The sequence below is a fragment of the Vipera ursinii genome (genome assembly GCF_947247035.1).
Source record: "Vipera ursinii genome assembly, chromosome: 2".
Classification (NCBI taxonomy): domain Eukaryota; kingdom Metazoa; phylum Chordata; class Lepidosauria; order Squamata; family Viperidae; genus Vipera; species Vipera ursinii.
Genome location: NC_139513.1, coordinates 139365133 through 139379130, shown reverse-complemented (window position 1 = coordinate 139379130; position 13998 = coordinate 139365133). Strand labels below are relative to the sequence as shown.

Genomic DNA, 13998 nt, shown 5'->3' with positions numbered 1-13998 from the left:
ATCTAGTCTGGGAGGAGGGAAATCTCACAATGATTTATTTGTTCATTAAATCTTTATGCCACCCATCTCCCCTATAAGGTGACTCTGGGCAGCTTACAAGTTATATATAGGCCAGGCAGCAGACTAAAGGATGCCTTGATAGGACAGATAGATTTTTATCCTCTTTTTTGTAAAGGTGAAATTTTGTGCTGCAGGAGGCTTGAACAATAAATACTATTTTATCTCTCAGCTGTGCAGCACCAGGGTCTGATTCAATGATGATAGATTAAATAAGGGAAGATTGGACAATTTTGTTAATAAAATTTCTGTTATTTGGGGAGGAGATTAATGTAGACAATGACATGTCTGCCTCATGAAATGTTGAGGGAAAAAATAGCATATCTCGATCCATGCTTAAGTCATCGAATAAAATATCCTAAATTGTCCAAGTTGTGAGTCAAAAAAACCCTCCAAGGTAGGGATCCCCAACCACTGGGTTGTGGCCCATTACCGGGCCTTGAGCTATTCAGAACCGGGCCCCAGAAGTGATGGGTGTTTGCATGTGCACACCCCCACTTGTGCAATGGAGCTGTGCATGTGCACTCACTTGGCCGCCACTCACACGGAACTATCCCCTCGTCCCTCCTCCCCCACCAATCCGCCTAAATGGAAAGATTGGGGAACTCTGCTCCGAGTAGTTATCATTCTCTGATTCTCTGTCTCTTGCAGTAAGCATGCAATAAAAAATTAATCAATTATCAACACTGTCATTCTGTGACACATGCTTCAAATCAGCTGCCTGCTATCCAAAAATTATAACATTAAATATTTTGTAATACTTGGTAATGGCTTATACTGTCAATTCAAGTTTGGAGAAATAGATACCAGGATTGAAAGGAGACTCTATTCAGTGCCAATATACAAATACTGTATTTTCAATATTTTCAAAATGTCTTTAGCTAAACTGACGATTACAGTATAATGCTCAACTACTGTTGTATACTACTGAAGCACTGCAATGCTGCTTTCCTTCCAAAAGTCTGATACAGTTTGGGACATGTTGTCAATGAAACTTCCTATTCAATATGTAGAATTAAGATTTTCTTTTCCTTGAAGCTTCTTTATATGCAAATGTTTGTTGTCTGCTTAGTGACATCATGGATTAGAAGCCATGGAATGGCAACGGGGACATTAATTCTATAAACAGAATCTGTTCCTCTCTGGGTGATTTTCCATTTAACTGTAGAAAACCAAAATTTTTTGAAATGTAAAACTCTTTATTTTCACCCATTCACTTGCCTACCAACACAAATTATGTGATAAGAATACAAGGAGGCTTATCTGGCTCATTTTGTGCAGTAATCATGCATTTCCAAAGATTTGTTGCATGGGAAAATCAACCATCCTTAATTTCAAAATCTGATCTCTTTGAATCTTCATCATCATCAAAATCAAGTGTGAATGAATATGAATCAGAAGGTTTTGGTGTGCCCAAAGTTATAACCACCAAAAAGGAAGCCATGCCTATCCATCCAGTTGAAATTCCTCTTCCTGTAAAGCAAGTTTTGGATAAAATTGAGGTGGCACAGCTGGAACGAGCCAAGAAGGTAAGTACCAAAAATGTCCCTGGAAAAAGGCAATTAAGTTTGCATAACTCTTAGATTAGGTTAGATTAGATTACCTTTATTGTCACTTTTTCCTGTAGGCACAATGGCACGCATTAAAAATGAAATTTAGTTGCTTCCTCTCAAAGTGTACACATACATAACGCACATTTAAAACATACTATATACAACATATGTATATACACCCTTACATATAAGTAACATATAAATATTAATCACTGATAAAAGTATTAATCACTGATATAAATATTAATCACTTCACAATAGCATCTAGGTGTGCTTCATAGATTCATGTCTCAATTGTACATAAAGCATAAATATTCTCAGACCATAGATCAGGAAGAGTTGTACCATTAGACAAAATATAATCTGATTCCGGTCATCAATGAAGGGAAAGAAATGGTCAGCTCTTAAACTTTATTATTACAGTACTATAGTCTGATTTTAAACCACTATCATCACTATTATACTTTTGGGAAGAAAAGGGGCAAATGTATCTGCATCTCCCAGATACAGGGACAACGTCTTATGGGATTTATTATCTTGGGGGAACATCTGATTTTTCTTGAATATTAGGAAATGCAGTTTGAGGAAAGTAGCATTTGCTGTTCCCCCTCAGGTATCCCAATGTTTTGGTTCAGCCTTGTTGACTTATCTCCAACCATCACTGAAAAGTAGGAAAAAGAAAAAATATTAATTTATTCCACAAGTAAATGCTAAAACTCAAATTAAGCTCTTTCATCATGAAAAATACTATATTGTTGAATCCCTTCCTGAATAAAAAAAAGAAAGCACAATGTCTTTCTCTTGCTAGTAAGCAGAGTCCAGGGTTCTGTTTTTTTCCAATGGGGGGGCAGATGCTTCAAGGAAATCTAGAAGCAGAGTTTTAAGTTTATATGTTCTTTTTTTCCAAAGTAAGCATTTCTGAATCTGGAGATTTTACATAGTTTGACTAATACTTGCAGAAATGGACAGGCCTATCTTTTTTTTTAATTTGCTCAGTTTAAAATCTAAGGTAGAGACTTTCACTATTATTTAACTTTTTAAAAAATTCACATACATTTCTATCCCCATTCTTCATAGGACACATAGCAGGTAGCATACCAAATAAAGTATTACAGTAAGATCACATGGACACATCTACAAATTTCCCAGAATTTTAAGAGCAGACTTGAAAGAGCTCCAAAACTAAGAAGTGATTTACACAGTTGAATTGTGAATTCCTGTAACGATTCAATACACTTCTTTCCCCTGCAAATATGTTCTGTCCTTACAGGAGATTTCTAAGAAACTCTTTCGCATTCTGGAGAATGTGAATCGAGCTTATGATCGCTACAAAAGAGATGATGGTACTGATCCAAAAGTAGAAAAGGAATATAACAACCTACTAACATGGGAGGAGAAAAGCCGTAGATCTCACCTTCTAGATGAAATTGATGATGTGCTAAATATCAACATGGGCAAATTACTGGATTTACGCGTAGTACTGGACTCATTAAAAGAATGCAGTAAGTTCTGTAACACCAGCAGTGGAAAGGGATACTCTGACAAAATTTTATCTCATAGAGCAGTCTTTTTTTTTCCGAAAAAGGGGAAAGAGTTTTGAGAATCTGATCTGATACACTGTAGAAGACAAGAATCTATCACTGTTGATTTAGATAAAGTTATATAATGCATGTGAAGCCTAGGTTTAGCTAACATTTAATAGGAATCTAAATTCCTCTATATCTTACATCCCACCAATTGCTCTATCAAAATAATTGGATTTTCCAGCGATTGAAACAAAAAATCTTTTTTTCTTGAAAAGATATGCATGTATTTACACACATTTTGCTATTAATTTATCAGTTATACCATGTTTTAATTATTTCATTAAACTTTCATTGGTTTATTTTTAAGTTATCAGGTAGGTGCATTGTGTCTATTTACTTCTGTATCCCCATTCTGTGAAAAAGACTTGTGACCCTCTGCCAGCTTCCCTATTTACTTCGCTTGTGGGAAGCCAGCAGGAAATGGTGATCACATGACTCCAGAACACCATGTGAATTAGTTACCCAAACTGCAATCTAGTGGCTGCAACTTGAAGGACTGGTCCTAAGTCCCCTTGTTCAGCATTGTTAGAATTTTAAACAGTTGCTGAATGAGTGGTTGTAACCCAAGAAGTGTCTGTAATCAGGATAAACTGTTTTAAAAAAAACTATTGTTGTGTAATAAGCTCAGTGCAATAAATTTTCAATGGCTATTTGTTGGACTTGGAATGCTATAGCTACTTATTTCTTGGCAAGATTCTGGGGTCTACTTAAGTTTTAAATCAAGGACATTTTCCTGTTGGTTTTTCCTTGACAAAGGAATAGGGGTGGGCAGTACATAGCCCTCAGCAATTCTTATGTGTCACAGTCACAACACTAACCCTAACCTCAAATAGAACAAGATCCATTGTGAGATGACTTAGGACAATTAACCAATATTCCAGCATACAATATTCCAACTATCTTGTAAATCATTTTTCTGCTTTATTTGAAACATGGGTTAAAAAAAGGCTTGGTTTCATGTAAAATAATCTGATATACATTAAAAACAGTAAACTGGTATATTGCTTAATTTAACATTCATATGTTAACTATTTCCCTACCTACCATGTGATGCTTCTTTCATGAGATGTCTAACCTAAGTCCATAGTTATACAGGTAGTCTTCACTTAATGTTTATTTGTTCATTTTAGTTTATATACCACCTCCCATACAACTGCATTTCAAAGCAGAACAGTTAACATATAATAATAAAATAACACATTAAGAATCCCTTTTTGAGGGAGTTGGGTGGTACAGAAATGTGAAAAATAAATAAATAAAAATTAAATCATTTTTTAATGTAAAATGTCAGGGAAATGTGCAGCCAGTGTCCAAATGGAGTCAGAGAGACTAACATGAACCAGTATATTTACAGTAAATAAGATAGACAAACAAGAACATCATCAGGTAAATCAACACAGCAGGAACATCATGAGGTAAAACACAGAGAGCACACACGACACAGAGGAAAAAGGCGGGAAACAAGGAAACTCCCCCTTTGCTCTCACAGGAACTAATCACAGCTCAGATTCTGTCATGCAGTGGCCAGTTCTCTTTAACCAATTAGCTATATCTGTGTGCCCTTTACTCATTGTCCAACCCTTCACTGCTCCAGCTATTAAATTTTAAATAACTTAACGTAAAAAGATAGTGAAAAACAATCATATAATTGAACATTCCATCTAGCTTTCATATAGGAGAGGCTTGGTTTTAGAGATACGTTTTCTTTTTTTCCCCTGAAAATACTAGGTTTATTCACATCCCAGTGATAAACAACCTTAATATGATGTTTCTAGAGATTTTTTGTAGGTCACCATCACAAAATACAAAAACCTAGAGCATAAACAAGCAGACAATTATGAACATTCAATGTGGTCTTGATGGAAATTAACAGTTTATATGGAAGTTATGAAATTTGAAACATATGTCATTTCCTAATTAGTACAAGTCACTGCTATTTCTATGACAATGAAGGCACAGCCAGTGCAAGCAGACTTAAACCCATTTAAACTACTGGGCCAAAAATACTTTGGTTGGTTCTCTGGGAAAGGATCTTTTCTAAACAAATAGTGGTCTCCGTCAAGAGTTCTGATATCTTCACAGCTGCAGTCTAATAGCTACATGACAACAGACTTCACTAGAACCAAACTATATATAGCAATGAATTAACAATTCATGCTTTAGGAGTTACTGCATTCTACATATCGGCAGAAAAGTACTATTAAAATGCTAGGTACAAGGAACCTACATTTTAAACCGGTTCTGTCAGTTTGTTTTAACAAAAAGTTTACTTAATTCTACCAAGATACAAAACATAAGGCTGTAAGTAACTAATAGTTGTATTTAGGCTATTACAGTGCAGATAATCCTCAAGGCCACATACACACTGTTTCACTGCTGCTTGCATTCTGCTGGGTTTTGATCCTTCTTTGGATCATAATCTGGATCATTTTCTTCATCTGCTTCTTCCTCCCCTTCCTCATCATCAGCTTCCTCACCTTCTTCATCATAATCATCATCATCATCTTCAATGGCTTCTCCTGTAAAATACAATACTGATCGTGGAACTATGCGCTCCCGTAGAAAATGGCCAATTTCAAAATCAGCTGCAAGAATTGCTTCAGCATCATCATCCAAGTCTCCACTTTCAGGAACTTCTGGAGGACTGAAAAAATTGAAGAAGGAATCGTTGGAAACTGTTTTTGTCACTGTTCTAGCTGTTCCACGCCCCTTGTGCTTTTGTTTCTTCTTCATAGTTTTCAAAGTAACATTTTTCCCCTTTTTCCAGTCTATTTGGCACCCTGTGCAACCCATAATTTCTGGTCCATCGAAGGAGAAAGGATCAGAATCATCAGGTTCTGACCTCATTCTGTATGTTTTTGTTACTACTTCATTTGTGAAAAATTCATTAGGTTCAAAGTGGAATTCTAAAGTAAAAGTCATAGGTTCTCCAGCTTCTGAAAACTTCACTTTAATATCTTTTAAATGCTTCAGGATAGGTTCATCATGTTCCTGAACCATATCACTGAGTAAATCGACATTCTTGAATACCGTCAGCCAAAATTCAGGAATTCCTTTAGGATCATCTTTTTCTTGATCTTTTTTCTCCTCTTCAAGCTTGGCCTTCTCTTTCATTTCCTCTGAAATTTCTTCTTCTGTGTCTGTTTTCCATTCACATTCTTCTTCAGTAGGTTCATAAACAGCATTGATTATTTCACTTCTCTTGTCAAATAAGGGCTGATAAAGAGTAGCATATTTCCTTTCCAATTCATGAACTTCTTCATAAAACTTTGCTTCTATCTGTGCACATTTAACTTGAAGATTCTTTTTTTTTTAATTTTTATTAAATTTATTATTTAAAAACATTGGACACAGTACCAGTGGGCTGACAAACCTTTTTGTCTACAATGTTCAAATATATATATATACATGTATATATGTACATCAAAGAAACACTTAGATACACTTAAGTTACAAATCAGTGAAATAACAGAATATTTAAAACAATGAGCTAGTCTGAAAAACCTATTAAAGACCTTTCTTTTTATCCCTCCAAAGATACAATTTGTTCCAAATTCTATAATAGTCTGATTGATCTTTATTCTTTAATTCCAAACTTAGTTTGTCCATTTCTGCGCAATCCCAAATTTTCCTAATAACCTCTTTTTCTCCTGGGATCTCATTCTTTTTCCATTTTTGCGCAAATGACATTCTAGCTGCTGTGATAATATGGATCGTTAAATATAGCACATATTTAGGATATTTCTCTTTCGTAATTCCCAACAAGAAAAGTTCTGGACTAAACTCAATATCTTGTTTCAATATTTCTTTCAGCCAAATCCAAATCATTCTCCAAAATTTTTGTGTTTTACTGCAAGACCACCACGTATGGAAGTATGTGCCTATCTCTTCAGAGCACTTCCAACATTTGGGAGATGCTGTTGTATACATTTTTGCTAGACGGGCTGGGGGAAGATGCCATCGGTAAAACATTTTAAATAAATTTTCTTTATACGATGAGGCCAGTGTTATCCTTTTATTTCTGTCCCAAATTATTTGCCAAGTACCTAAGTCAATGTTGTGTCCTAAATTGTTAGCCCAGATCAACATGGGATCTTTCACTTGCTCTTCAAACAGCTTATATCTCAAAAGCAATTTATATAAATTCCTTATTTGTTTAGAGTCTGGTCCCAATAATATTTTGTCCAAAGCTGTTTCAGAGGTATATATCCCCCATTCATTTTTATCCTTCCTAAATCTCGATTGGATTTGTAAGTAGGCCCACCAATCGAGTTTTATACCTTGTAATTCTAGTTCATTCCTAAGTTTCAATTCCCCCTCCTCATTCAGAATATCCTTGTATGAAATTATGTTACCCAAATCAAATAGATTTGGGTAAACAATCGCTTCAAGGGTGGATAGCCAGACCGGTACTTTAGTGTAATTGTGAGATCTAATTTTTTTCCAAGTATTAAGTAACGCTTGCCTGATCCGATGTTTTTGAAAATGTGAGAAAAGACCTTGTTTCTCCATCCATAGGAAAGCATGCCAGCCATATTGCAAATCGTGACCCTCTAAAGTTAATAGTCTTCTATTTCTCAAGATTACCCATTCTCTAATCCAACTCAGAGCCGCGGCATGGTAATATAATTCCCAGTCTGGCAATCCAAAACCCCCATTTTCCTTCGTGTCCTGTAAATATTTCAATTTAATTCTTGGTTTTTTCCCCTGCCAAACAAAATTTAATGATAATTTATTCAAATTTCAAAAAAATTTAGAATCGAGTTGTATTGGGATATTCTGAAACAGAAACAGGATTTTAGGCAGAATATTCATCTTAATGACAGCGATTCTTCCCAATAATGAGAGTTTTAGCTTTCCCCATCTTTCCAGATCACCTTTTATTTGATTCACTACATTATCATAATTATCTTTTTTGAGTGAGGTGCATCTAGCCGTAATGTTAATCCCTAGATATTTTATTTTCTTGACTATTTCTATATCCAGAAATCTGATTCCAGCCAGATTTTCTTTTTGTTTATTGGTCATATTTTTAACAATCATCTTGGTCTTATTTCTATTTATTCGCAGTCCGGCAACCTCACCATATTTAGATAGTTCTTCCAATAGATTTGATCCCGTCTGACATGGATCCTCCATAATAAAAACCAGATCGTCCGCGAAAGCTTGAAGTTTAAAGGTTTCCTTTTTAATGGTTAATCCTTTTATCTTTGGATCATTTCTTATAATTCTCGTTAATACTTCAAGAGTCAATATAAACAGCAATGGTGATAAGGGGCAGCCTTGCCGTGTTCCCTTTTGAATTTGAAACTTCCTAGATGCTTCCCCATTAATAATTATTTTTGCTTCCTGGTTGTCATAAATTGCCCTAATTATATTTATAAATTTTTCACCCATATTCATAAAGCTAAGCTGTTGGTGTAAAAAAGACCATTTAACATTATCAAATGCCTTTTGGGCGTCTAAAAAAAGTAATGCCATCTGTTGTCCACTATGTAATTCATAGTACTCCAACGTATCTAATATTATTCTAATGTTGTGCTTAGTGTGTCTCTTAGCGAGAAAACCATTCTGGTCTGCGTGTATGAAATCATTCAGAAATCGTTTCAATCGTTCCGCTATAATTGATGTAAATATCTTATAGTCCGAATTAAGAAGTGATATGGGTCTATAATTTTGGATTAATGTATGGTCCGTATTATCTTTCGCGATAAGGGTTATGTTTGCCTCCGACCAAGATTTAGGCGTTCTTGCGCCTTCTAATACTGCGTTAAATACCTCCACTAGGGGTTGTGCTAAGATGTTTTGTTATTCTTTATAGATTTCTGATGGAAGACCGTCAGGGCCCGATGCTTTATTGTTCTTTTGTGCATTAATAGCTTTTATCACCTCAGATAGCCGAATTTCCTCGTTTAGCATATTTCTGGTATCTTCTGTGACCTTGGGTAGTTTGGCTTTTTGAAAATATTCCTCCATTTTCTCCACACTTGCCTGGCTATCATCTTTGTATAAACGCTCATAAAATTCCTGGGCTATGATTTTTTTTTTTCCTCCTGGTGGAATATTCTCCCTTCCTCATCTCGTAGTTCGCGAATCCAGTTTTTCCCCTTTTGTTTTCCCAATTTATATGCGAGCCAACGGCCCGGTTTATTTGCATTTTCAAAAAAAATTTGTTTCGTGTTTCTCAGTTGTTGTGCTAATTTCTCTTTGTCTAAAATATTAAGCTTGTGTTTAATCAGATCCATAGATTGCTTGATATTCTCTTTTTGTGGATCTTGTTGGAGTATAACTTCTAAACTCTTATATTCCCCTTCTAATCTTTCCCGTTGTTGTCTTTTCCCCTTTTTTTTGTATACCATGTATGCCCTTGCTACCCCTCTCATCATTGCCTTGGCTGTATCCCAATTGTTTTGTACTGAGGTGTCTATAGCTTTATTTTCCTTAAAGAAAAAACTTAGTTCTCTCTCCATCTTAGATTTGAATTCGTCTTCTTTTAAAATTGCTCTTTGTAGCGTCCATCTGGGTATTTTTGGGAACCTTTCCAGTTAAGTTTAATAGGATTGTGATCTGCCCAAGTACCTGTCGCTATATGCACCTCGTCTATTTCAGAACTAATTTCTTTCGTCATCCATACCATGTCTATTCTAGACCATGAGTTATGTCGATTGGAGTAATATGTATATTGTCTAGCCTTACGATTTCTTTCCCTCCAGACATCTTGGATATTTAGGTCATTAGCCAAGTTGAGAAAAGATCTTGGTAGAGTTCTTCTCTTCTTTTTCCTAAGCGTCTTACCCATATAATCCAAATTTATATCTAGGATAGCATTAAAGTCTCCTATTAAACAGATCTCCTCATAATCAAAGCTACATATCTTATTGTGAAGTGTTTTAAAAAATTGTTCTTGGTTATGATTTGGGGCATATATCTCTACCATCGTGACCTTCCTGTGATTTATTACAACCTCGACTATCAGTATTCTACCCTCTTTATCGTTATAGATTTGTTTTGCTATCAATTTTGGGTTTACATATAATGCCACTCCTCTCTTTTTCTTGTGTCGGTCTAAGGAAACAAATAAGTTCCCTATTTTTGGTTGTACTAACAAATATTTTTGTTGTTCCTTTATATGGACTTCTTGTATTGCCACGATATCCAATTGTTGGTGAATAAGCCTATTAAAAAATTTCCGCCTTTTCACTGGCGAATTCAGTCCATTAATATTCACAGACATAATATTACACTCACCTCCCTTCATCTTACTTATTTTTGGTTTTTGTGGATCTCGTAATTCGGGGCTCTCTCTCTTCCTTGTCTCTGGCTCCATGTTTCTCTGTTAACTCTCCAGATTTGTTCCTTCTATCCTCTGTTGCTAAGACCTTCCCATCCATTGCCACTCGTATTGTATCTCTTTCTCTTACCTCCCTTCCATCTTGATCTTCTAAATCTACTTCCTCTTGGCTATGGAAGTGGAGTTTGTAAAAATCTTCTGCCTTCTCTATCGTGTCCAATCTATGCCTTCTATCCTGCCACGTAACTAGGATACCCTCTGGGGTTAGCCATCTAAAGTTTACATTTTCCCTAATTAATTTAGATGTTAAGAATTGATAGCCACGTCTCAGATCCCTCATCCTTTTAGGTATCTGTTTAAGGATGGTAATTGGTTGGCCCCGAAATTCTAATGGTTCCTCTCTAGACCTATGCAGAAGCTCATCCCGAATTGATTTTTTAACTAGCCTTACATGTACTTCTTTTGGGAGGTTGTGCCTTCTCGCATAATTAGTTTGAACCCTGTATGTTTCATCAATTTCCGCCAGCATTTCCTCCTTCCCTACACCGAGTGCCTTTGCCATCAGTTCTGCCATCATGACCAACAAATCTTCCCCTCTTTTTTCTTGAACATTTTGGAAGCGTAGATAATGAGCAGCCTTTTCTGCTTCCAGAAAAATGACTGTTGTCTCTAACTCCTTATTAGCCTGAAGAAGTGTTTCATTTAAATCATCTACTCTCTTTTCCTCTTTTTCCATTCTAGCTTCCATATCTTGAAGTCTTTGTTCATTTTTGACTAATTGTTGTTGAATCCTTCAAATTTATCATCTATCGCTTGGATTTTCCCCTTTAATTCACCAGTGTCGTTTCTTATTTGGCCTATTTCTCTCTTCATCTCCTCATGGTTTTTGGCCATTACCTCGTGTAAGTTTTGCAAAAGGGCATGTAGATCTTTAAAAGAATTTGAGTTAGATCTTTCCCTTTGCAGCATATCCTCTATAGATTTCTGATTGGAGGGGCTTGAGGCCATCCCTTGTCCCTGTGTTGCCACCTTTTTGCCAGCGCTAGGCTTAGTTGCTCCCGAAATACTTGTCATGTTTTCCCGGTTGTAACACGCGTTTTATCAATATGTAATACCCTGAGTCTTATATAAACCTTTTAACTCTATGACAAAAAGTATATAAAACAGTTACCACCAGATACTTATTACCAACTAAGCAGTTTATATAATAGAATTCTATAATATATATGTCTGGATATATTCAAAGTCACGTTCTTTTTTTTTTTTTTTGCCCCGTTTCCGGCGCAGAAATTGACACCTTTTCCGTCTTCCTCTACTGTCAAAGACCAGTAGGTGTCCCACTAAACAAACCTCCAATTACTAAATTGCTATATCAAATGGCCGCTCGTGACAAGTAGAGTAAAATTTCAAAAGTTTCAAAAGTTCAAAAGTTCAAAATTTACCAGGATAGACCAGAATAAACCAAGCTGATCGCTTTCCACGCCCGACAATCCAGAGTTCAGTCTCTAAGGCTCCAAGATCAGACTTTGACCTGTTGTAGTTTATCTCCAGCTAGTATGCAGTCAAATAGTCTTCGAATTTCTTTTCCTTGCTGTTTTTGCCAAACGCCTCCCTCGAGACTTCTATCGCCGCTGATTCCCTCTCCGTGAGGCACCCACTTCAACCAGTACCTCTTTCTCAAGCGCTTCCTATTAGATATTCGGATATACTCTCAGGCAGCTCCGCTCTACCGTTGTCCCGCTGCTTACGTGCTAGCTCCGTCCCTCTGTCAGATCTTCATGTCGGCCATTACTGGCCTCCTTCTCCCCGGTTCGCTCGCATCAGACTTTCTCCGGATCTCCAACACGAACCGCTGCTCATGAAGGTTCTCCGGGCTGCCTGCAACTTCGGATGTCCCTACAGGACCTCCTGAAGCTCCGAAAAGCCCCCGCGAACACTGGGTGAGAGGTTGTGCATGGAGAGAACTCCGTTCACACAGCCGCCCGCTCTGACAGCTGGCTCCGCCCCCCCTAACTTGAAGATTCTTGAGTGCATTTACTCGTCTCTTAACTACTTTAGGCAAGCTTTCTATATATCCTGTAGGCGTTCCCACCAAGCCATCAAGCCTTTCCTGGAGGGCTACAAGAATCTGAGGATTCTGCATCATTTGTACAGTTAGTTGGCATGCTTTACTGTTAGCATCCTCACCAGATTCTTCTTCTTCTACTTCTTCAACGTCTTCCATATCTTGCGGGTCAAGCTCAGCCTGTTCTTTATTGTCAATGTCTGCCATATTTCCAGACCTCAGCAAACCTCTGCACGAGGCCGGGTCTCACAGTGACTCAGGATTGAGGAAGAAGCGTCTCGCAGCCGGCGGTAAAAAGCGAGATACGTTTTCAATAAGATATAAGTGATGTAATCTGTTAACATTTCCCAAGGGTTAGGGTTAGGGTTTTCCCAAGGTAAAGAAAGCATTCCAGAATATAGGCTCCAACAGTGGGAACCCCTGCTAGCAAATAACTGTAAATTCACTGACTTAAACTTCAGGAGAATTTTTCATCCCCAATAAGAACCAATTCCCACAATGGAGGAGTGGGCTAGTATTCAGCTTTGGTACTCTCATTTATGGAAGCTTTCTCAGTGATTCTAAATCAGTAACTCTCTCTTAGATCAGACTATCTCATAGGGTTGTTATTATGAGGAAAAAATAAAAAAGAGTCTTAAACCCTTAGATTGCCAGGATATATACTGTTCAAAAAAATAAAGGGAACACTTAAACAACACAATGTACCGTATTTAATAGTAGGATGTCTTATTTTCTGTTCCCTTTATTTTTTTGAGCAGTATAAATCTAACAAGTAAGCAAGGCCTGTTGATTTTTCTCTTATATTAATTGTGTGATAGGTATGAATAATCCTCATGTAATTTCAATAGATACAGAAGCCTCTCTTTCTCTCCATATGTGAATGTACATACAGAAATGATTAAAACAAAGTAATGGATTAAATATGGATTTATTTTTTGTACATGCAAATATTATTAACCTTTGAAAATAATAGATACAAGGAATTATCCAATACTAAATCTTACTATTGAGCTAGCTCAATAATCTCTACTATGAGCCCATAAAAAAGCTTTCCAATAATTTGGGTCCTTTTTCAGTAGCAAGGCTATTATAAGAGAGAGTGAGGAAATTACCTGCAAGGCAGAAGTAGTAAGAAGTACAGGCAGTCCTTGACTTAAAAAACAAAAGTGAGGCCAGAATTTCCATTGCTAAGCAAGGTGGTTGTTAAGTGAGTCACGCCCAATTTTATAATCTTTATTGCCATAATTTATTGTTAAATGAATCACTTAAGTCAGGGGTGTCAAACTTGCAACGCAACGTGACGTGTCACGACATATCGTGACATTTTTCTATTGCCAGCAATGGGGTGGATACAATTTCTGCATGATGCATCCAGTCCGCGGGCCAGCAATTTGACACTCCTGACTTAAGTAAATCATAGTTGTTAAGCATATCCGGCATCCCGCA

At 36.7% G+C, this 13998-nt stretch overlaps 1 protein-coding gene across 1 annotated transcript; it reads right to left on the bottom strand.

The window, feature by feature from the left end:
- Positions 1-4919: 4919 nt before the first annotated feature.
- On the bottom strand, positions 4920-12794 carry LOC310636176 (nucleosome assembly protein 1-like 1). Its single transcript, XM_083355735.1, has 2 exons — positions 12511-12794; positions 4920-6499 (listed from the first exon to the last, which is right to left on the bottom strand). Exons 1-2 carry the CDS (start codon positions 12757-12759, stop codon positions 5567-5569), a joined length of 1182 nt encoding a protein of 393 aa, XP_083211861.1. The 5' UTR covers positions 12760-12794; the 3' UTR covers positions 4920-5566.
- Between the last annotated feature and the right edge of the window lie 1204 nt (positions 12795-13998).

What these genes read in the sequence shown, in the direction of transcription:
- LOC310636176 (XM_083355735.1), bottom strand. Translation starts at nt 12,759, where the DNA reads ATGGCAGACATTGACAATAAAGAACAGGCTGAGCTTGACCCGCAAGAT. An exon ending in GACGAGTAAATGCACTCAAG is followed by an intron (nt 6,500 to 12,510) that starts AATCTTCAAGTT and finishes TAAAAAAAAAAG; the next exon opens with AATCTTCAAGTTAAATGTGC.